This window comes from Nelumbo lutea, chromosome 2, assembly GCF_056320005.1.
Source record: "Nelumbo lutea isolate HS-2025 chromosome 2, American lotus-T2T, whole genome shotgun sequence".
Classification (NCBI taxonomy): domain Eukaryota; kingdom Viridiplantae; phylum Streptophyta; class Magnoliopsida; order Proteales; family Nelumbonaceae; genus Nelumbo; species Nelumbo lutea.
The window spans coordinates 61,837,764-61,846,226 of record NC_142685.1 but is presented as its reverse complement, the minus strand read 5'-3'; the positions used below and the strand labels follow the sequence as shown (position 1 = coordinate 61,846,226).

General features: G+C 38.7%; 1 protein-coding gene across 1 annotated transcript; it reads left to right on the top strand.

Moving 5' to 3' along the window:
* The first annotated feature begins 352 nt into the window (after positions 1-352).
* On the top strand, positions 353-4,448 carry LOC148871107 (uncharacterized). Its single transcript, XM_088967720.1, has 3 exons — positions 353-1,792; positions 2,634-2,838; positions 3,599-4,448. Exons 1-3 carry the CDS (start codon positions 917-919, stop codon positions 4,132-4,134), a joined length of 1,617 nt encoding a protein of 538 aa, XP_088823846.1. The 5' UTR covers positions 353-916; the 3' UTR covers positions 4,135-4,448.
* Positions 4,449-8,463: the final 4,015 nt, after the last annotated feature.

Below are 8,463 nucleotides of genomic sequence, written 5' to 3'. Positions count from 1 at the left end.
TTGTTGTAAATAAAAGCAAAGGGGGCTAAAACTACCCCTAAATTATAGGGTACTAATTGTAATTGACCCTACTTTTTTTCTTTCTCTTGTTAAATAATGATCATTAAATTAGGGGTGCTCAATAATACTCATGATGATCGATTTTGATGATTATCAGAATGATGATGAATCATCCGGTCCCACTTGATTAGGGATCTAAATTATTGGACGATCGTGATTTCATGATGAGCTGGCTGGGTGGCCCGTCCAGAGCTAGGACCCGGCTGAGTGGGAAGTTGGTCCTCATTGGTCCGGGCACAACAGATGAAGAAGCATGAAGAAGGTATAAAAGCTATTCCTCTGTTTATGAATTATGATCATTAACCAATGCGTCCAAAAATGTCCATGCAATATCGAAATCGAACCTGATTATGAGAAAAATCTGGGGAGATGCTAGATTTTTTATTTTATTTGCAGACAAAGAAACAGTCAAGCAGAGCGCGAGACAATCGAGAGAGAGAGGACACACAGAAGAACCCTCCAGATATCACACTCTCAGACCTTTCTGCCTAAAGCTTCAAGGCGAAGCCAACATTTTCATTTATTATTTGTTTATTACCTCCATGCCTCGGAACCGTAAAGGCGTAAACCCAGATTTCAAACGCGAAGTCTCCTCATTCCTTCCTTTCTCTGTCTCTCTGCTCGTGTGCTCTACTACCTCAGACCCGTTTCTGTCATTCTCTCTTCACCAGTTTTCACCTTAAAAATAGCCCTCTTAAGACCTACGTTTTCTGTTGAAATCTCTTCAACTCTTTGATGGAGCTCAAAAGCTCGAAGCCATTTGAAAGCTTTTGAAATTGGTCTGCCCAACCCTTTTTCTTTTCTTTTTCTTTCTTATTTTTTTTCTTTTTCGTTGTTCCTGTTGCTGAGCTTAGTCATGGCTCACAAGCATTTGCGCGAGCTATTGAGAGAAGATCAAGAGCCTTTCGTTCTGCAGAGCTACATTGATGAGAGGCGCTGCCAGCTGAAGAAATGGACGCCCAGAACCCAATTGCAGGTTAAAAGGCCGAGGCCCATATCAGAAAACTCGAGCTTTCCCGGAAGCTTATGTAAAAGCGCCTGCTTTTTCTCTTTTCACGACTCTCCGGATGCACGAAGATCCCCTCTCTTCGATTTCGCCTCCCCAGCAAAAAGCCCATGTAGAAACTCCAATACCCTCTTCATTCACATCCCTTCCAGGACGGCAGCTGTGCTCCTTGAGGCTGCTCTGCGGATTCAGAAGCAGTCATCTTCTTCCAAGTTCAAAAGCCCTAATAAGAGCCTAGGTTTCGGATTCTTCGGATCGATTCTGAAGAGAATATCCCTCCGAAAGCGAAACAGGAAGAGAGAGATAAAAGGAGAGGAGGTCAGAGTTTCTGTCAAGGATATCTTGAGGTGGGATTCGTCTGATGGACGTAAAATATGTCAAGATGATGATAGGTTGGAAAACCGAGAACCAATGGAGGTTTTGGATTACAATAGGGTCTCTGAAATGGGTTTCTCATGCTCCTGTAATAGCAGACTCAGCAGTGCTTGGTCTGAAAGTAATGAAGAGAAATCCGAGGATTTGGAGACCTCGACCAGCAGCCGGTCCGAAGCGTCCGAAGCGATGGAGTTCATCGTCGACGAGAGAAAGAACGGGGAGTGCAATTCGTGCGAGAAGGCATTTTGTTCTAGCTCCTTCCGTTTTATGCTTCCAAAGAGCCCGTCTTCCAGTCGCCGGACGCCGGAATTTCAATCTCCGGCAACCTCTCCGAGTCGCCACAGAAAAGAGGTTTGTCTCTTATTATTATTATTTTTATATATTGCCTATAAATTTGTCAGCTTTATTTGACCGCTGGCGCTGATAACATGTCCGGCGATGTCTGAAATCGTCACTCGGATATGACTCGCTTACCGAGTTCCAATTCAAATTAAAGTTGAAATGATATTCGAATTTCGAACAACAGAAAATGAAAGAACGTAATTCGTACACAATATTATTTTTAATTTTTATATGGCTCAATGCCTCAATTTGGATTATAACTGCTGGTAATTGACAATTAGAAGAAAAATTCCATTCTCACTGAATGGACTCGGTGCAGACGATCCGGGTGATCCATGATTCGTGAATCGTAACTCACTTGATAACCAAATTAGTTCGGAATTCTCTGTTGACGGCCAATAATAATAATCCCGGCTTTGTTTTTGTTAGTACTGAAAATTAGGTTGTGAATGAAGATTAATTTAAGTAAAATCTGGAGGGCATAAATGTCATCTCACAATTAGGATAAATATATTATTTGTTTTCCCATTACTGTACTGTGATCAAGTTCCTGCCATCTGCCATGAAATCTTTTAAAAAAATTCTTGTCTCCAAAACAACTTTGGAGAAAGCGACAAATTGGGTCTTTGTTTGTTAGGTTAGATTTTTGAAAGCAAAATTATTGAATTTGGTAGGAGCTTAAAATAAACATAAGAAATCAAAGCATCCAAAGACATGGTCAATGAACCATGAATCCAGCATTTTTTGTTGGAATTCTATCAAAGCAACAAGGACAAATTCGGTTTTTTGTGCTTTTCACTAATCCCATCTTTGGTAACATCTTAATTTACTCTAATTTGTGTGTAATTAGGTCTCAAGGTGTGAACAAGGAAGCTTGAATTGTGTGGGGAAGGACTATGAAGAAGAGAAGGAACAATGTAGTCCCGTTTCTGTGTTGGATCCTCTCTTTGGTGAGGACGACGACAATGATGACGATGACGATGATGATGGAAAAAACCAGGATGAAGAGATGGGAGAAGGTTTTGAACTCGAACGCAGCTTTGCCATTGTACAGAGTAAGTACTAATGCATATACAGTTCTATGATTGTCTCATTCTCTGTTTGTTGTGCAGTCATTTTCAACAGAAATTTAATTGGTTGTTTTCTATTAATCTCTGGAATGGATGATTGTGGTTATTTAGTTATGTTCATTTCTGAGCAAAGGAAGTTTATGCTGGGCACATTGGTTCATTACTTTTGAGTCGACTACAGTACTTCAGTGCAGCAGCAGCAAATTATCTTTTAACAAAAGCAGTGTGGCAAAGTTTCTGTGTCAAGGGTTGTAGCATATTGGGGTTACCTTGTACTTGAGAAACTATCACCATTGATAATAGAATTGAGCTTTGTCAGTTTCACAGTCACATTTAAGGGGGCTATTCTTCTCTTTTCCTAGACTGAAAATTTTATCAGATGGCTTTCGCCCATTCATCTTGTCGATGCCATAAATGATATAGTTGGTTGGACTGTATATGCCTCCTATAAAAGCAAATATGTGTGAATGTGCAAGAACTGTACAGTGCAAACTGTCCTTGGGACTTTATATCTCTTTGTTTTCGGTTGTTCTTGCAAGAGTTGTATAATTACTACCAATAAGTGCATTTCTGGCTCCTAGTTCATGACATTTACTGCCCAAGCAGCCTTTACACTTCATAACCCTTTTACCTTAGATCAATTGTTTTATACTTGATCTAAAGTAAGTTTATGTGATGCTAATTTGGGATTTCTGAATTCTTCTGAACATAATAGTCTAATTGGGTTTTCTTTTTTGCTTTACAGAAGCCAAGCAACAGCTATTGCACAAGCTTCGTAGATTCGAGAGGTTTGCTGAGTTAGATCCCATTGAACTTGAGAAAAGTCTCATGGAAGAAGAAGATGATGATGATGAGAATGACGATAGCAAAAACTTCACTGATGAAGAATGTGATGATGACAAGGAACCAGTATTGTCAAATAATGAGAAGAATGACAATGGGTTTGATAAAGAAATTCTAAGCAGGCTGGGCTTTTCTTATGTAAGGAGGCTACCACAGGACATGAAGAGACTGGTTATAGACCTCATCTCTGAGGAAGAAAGAGAAGCAGCTGTCTCCCATGATAGAGAAGTTGTGGTGAAGGGAGTCTGCAAACAATTGGAATCATGGAAGGAGGTGAACTCAAACACCATTGACATGATGGTTGAATTGGACTTCAGAAGAGAGGGAGATGAGTGGAGGAGACACCAAGAGCAGGTACAGGATGCAGCAACCGAGATTGAGTTTGCAATCTTTGGGTTCTTGGTGCAGGAACTCTCAGATGAACTTGTTCATTTCTAGTGGGAGTTTTAAAGCTGTTCATCCAGCAACTAATTTTGCTTAATTTTTTCATTACATTGGAGGACCGTTCTGATACTCCAACGCCCTGTGGTGTAGGTTAACTCGACTAGTAAGGTGATAGTTAAAGGAAGGTTGAGGTTAATGATACCCTTCTCTTTGGGTATCATACAAGGATGATGATGTATATGTTTCATGTATCATGTATGTAGCGGGAAAGATGTATTTAGCCTTGCCTTAATGAGACATTACAGAACAGTCTTTAGTGATTTTGGAATTTTTAGCAACTTATAATATTCATTTTTTGTTAATTTTAATATCGTATCTCAAATGAGAAGTGACTTAAGTACCTATAATTTAAGGATGGATATGACACTGAACAGAAGTGAATGGTGAAACAGAATTCATGTACAAGGCGTAGATGATGATGGTGGTGGTGATTTCAAATTTCGGGTGGGATAAAAATGTCTGAAATTCTGAAACTTGGGAAAAGATGTGAAAATTTTGAAATGTGAGACTGAAATTTAAAAGCATGCTACCCATTCAACAGTGACAAAATCTGTACATGTCCTTGAGCACCCGTCCGGAGTCGCAGAGACAAAAAAAATTCTTAACTACAACACAGCTGTTGATTTTACCTTGTTTGGCTAGAGAATTGCTGTGTTCCGGACAACCTCAACAGACCAGAATTCAGAGTGAAAAAACATTGGTCACGGTGGCCTCCAGGCTTGGAGACCTCTCCAGTGAGGGCCATTCATTAATGGGTGATGGGTCCTCACTCCTGATCCATAGTACATTTGAAACATTTATTAAGTTTTGTACCCAGACACAGGGTTCCCTTATTTTGGCCATGTAAATTCCTCTTCTTCTTCTTCTTCTTCTTCTGCTGCTGCTGCTTAAGTCACATGGCAGATAGAGCTAGGTAGATTAGATTAAACTAAAACTAAAGGGATGCATGCCTTGGTGAGGTAGATAGTGGAGACAGATATTGTACAATAATTGAAATAAAGTGATCAAGTAACAAAAATACTCTGTACTCAGTATTGTCTTTACTGGAGTGCCTCAGTGTTACAGTGTACAACCAAATTATGGTGGTCAGTAATGAAATAAAGGGAATAAGTGATGGCCCATTGCATGAGGAACCATTTTCAAGCATTGGATTGGTTTCAGTGAAGGAGGGTGTTAAGGAGATTCCAATCTAACCACAGGAATCAGCCATCTTATGTAGGAGGATCCCTTGTTAAACCAAAATACATTAATAATTCTAAGCCGTATATACATATCCATTATTTTAAAGAATGATCAACAGTTAAATTTGGTTGGAGAATAATCTAATCTAAGTGAAGAAAAATTTTAAAGCAAACAGTTAATTAATACACAGTGAAGTTGTTAACATTTCACACACAGACATGATCATGGGCTTAGGTGGGTTTATGCTCACAGAGGCCTCAACCCAGGTCCAACTGGAACTTAGAACAGGTTGGGTTTTTCCAGGAAAACATAGAATCAGTGACAGAAAGGAAAAAAGCTACTCAGTTGATTGAGTTTGGGTTGATCTGCAGCCAACTTGAAGGTAATAAATTGGAATTGTATTCATTCCAAGACCATTGAATTTTATTGTAAGAAACCAGGATATTGTCCAAAGAATTAAAAACAGAAATAGGTCTGATATCTTCACCTCTAGTATCTAGCATTCCAATTCAGGTTGGGTAAGCCTGAATCCAGTTTGGTCCAGTTCAAACAATCATGGCCCACTTGAGCCATTGCTTTATGGAGCTGGAGTATATCCCACCCAACAAACAAAGATTGTTCTCTGTGACGTTCATGGCAGACCAATTAATCCAATAGAAGCATAACCAGGCCAGATCTGACTTCTGAGGAAAGTGAATTGCAGGTTGACGAGTTGATGGTCTCTGTCCTATAAGTCTGGCATGATTTAGAATTTTTATATGGACTGGTCTGTGCTGGACTCAGGCTAGTGAAATGCGGTCCAAGTCACCAGCATCAACATTCTTTTTTTTCCTATCTTTTTTTTTTCACCGATATCCCATCCTACTACCAAGGTGCTGTTTGGTAAGATAGGCTTTCTAAATCCTACGGGTTTTAAATGTATATGACGATATCTAGATAGATTTTATATGAATACATATATGATGAAGTCTAATTAATGAAGTTTGCATTCAAAATGGGAGCAATTTTTGCACTCCAAATTGCCCGTTGTAAGCACTAGCAGATATGTAGTGCTTACAATCTGCTACCCACATATATGATGAAGGCTACATATCTGCTACCCACATAATGTTCCCACACCTCTACCCATGGAACACCACCGCTGTGTATTGGGAACATTGGGAGATTCCCAATCCGCAGCTTCTATGTCCTATGGCTAGGGATGTGGGAACAACTTGTGGGTAGCAGATCCGAGCCCCTTTGTTTGACTATTTAGTTGTTGCCTTTCTCTTTACAATGGCATTAAGAAGTTTAGGTTGTTCACCCTCGGCGTTTGTGCAGGTTTATCTTCATGCTTTATTCATTATCAAGAACTTGGAAATAAGGGCATTAAGTTTCTTCCATTGTGGGAAAATTTCTCATAATTTCTCATTCAATGCATGTTACAAATGAAACAAGGTTATGAAGTGGTAATGGGCCTCCTTATACTTGTAAGCGATGTGAATATGATTTCCTCGTGGCTTTTTCCCTTTAAGTGTTTGATTGGCTTGTTATGATAGGGTTATTTCTCTTGGAAGGAGTTTGGTTTTCTTTCTATCCCACTCAAATTTGAGACACTTAGACTTGAAGGTTAGGTTTCTTCATCATCCAATAGTTTCATATTATCCGAGATGTTAAACGCTTTGTCCTTGAAGTTCAATTCTACCCATGGTTTTAGTCCATCTATGAGATTGAAAAGCCAATCTTTCTCATAACATGTAAATGATTTTGAGTGTTAGGGCCGAAAACTCCTCGACTTATTCATGGAGTGACTCCTTGTGTTGAAGTTCTTTAAGCTTTCTATAGGTCAAATATTTCACATTCTCTTGGTAGAATTCTCTTTAACTCATGTTTGAATTCAACTTAAGTGTTAATGGTACATGTACCATGCTCAATGTCTATGCATTTTCTACGCTACCACAACATAGCAACATCAATTTAATATATAGATGTAGTGTTTATTTGGGTCTTTTCATGACAAAGTCTTATTTATGAGAATTATTATTCCATTTGCCACAAGAAATTGTCAAGTTCACAAGCATCACAAATGCCTAAATAAGGAGTTGGCTCCCAGATCTTAGGGCCTATTCGTTTGCTCTGAAATTTGACATCTAAAAGTGCAATAATTATATTAAGAGGTATATTGGTAGTAGTGAATTTTTTTTCCTCTAAACTCTGAATGTAGAGAATATTGTTCTTAATTCTAAATTTTGAAAATTATCAAATATCCATTTTGATCCCATATATGAGAGTTTTTTGTTGCATTTTTGAGAGTATCATTGGAAAACAAAGAGTTGTATAATTGTACTTTAAGAAAAGAGATAAGAAGGAACAAACAACCATTTTTCTCTTAAAGATAAAAGATTCCTCTTAAAAGATAAGAATTAAGAGGAAACAAATGGGCCTTTGATTTGGTGGGAGTGAGTGTTGTTAAGGTGCTGGTTAAATTGGCAATTACTCTTTTCATGATGTTACACATCCCCCTTGATTTCGTCTAGTTGGGCCGATATATCAAATAAGGTACACATGACTGACTTCATGACTTTCCACTCTTCTTTGATCACATTAAGATGAGCTTGGAACCACCAAGGTTGTGGACATGGTTCTATTCCACATTTCCCATTCATCCTTCATTTCATAAACTTGGGCTTGAAACTTATCAAATATGTCTTGGATATTTACACGAGAGGAACTTCCTTTTTGTTGATGTTAGGTGTTGAAGAACTCCTTAAGGGTTTCATTCATCATGTCATGAATTCCATTTGAAATACCGTTCAAGTGCTCCTCTAACTCCACCATCGTGCTCTCTTGATCGTTTCGACATTAAGGTGAAGCTCCTCCATGTGATCACGTGTCTCACCCATTGTTACTTTACATCATAGAATGCGGGTGTCAATGTTGACAAGATTGTTGATGGATTTCTCATGTTTATTGGCTTTATATGTTCAATCCTTTGGGGCTTTGTCTTTGCTAATGTCATCTTCAAGTGCATTGTTGGTTTTGTGGGCTTGGGAGACTCCCTACTGTATCTTGTCCACAGTTTGAGTTGCTCTTTATGGTGTTAATGTAAGGAGATAGACCTATAAAGCAGCACCACAGACAAGCAACTACAACAAAATCAAT

Excerpts from the sequence above, each read along its gene's own strand:
- LOC148871107 (XM_088967720.1), top strand. The coding sequence starts at position 917 with ATGGCTCACAAGCATTTGCGCGAGCTATTGAGAGAAGATCAAGAGCCT. Across the intron at positions 1,793-2,633 it reads CGAGTCGCCACAGAAAAGAG|GTCTCAAGGTGTGAACAAGG; the intron begins GTTTGTCTCTTA and ends GTGTGTAATTAG. Across the intron at positions 2,839-3,598 it reads CAGCTTTGCCATTGTACAGA|AAGCCAAGCAACAGCTATTG; the intron begins GTAAGTACTAAT and ends TTTGCTTTACAG.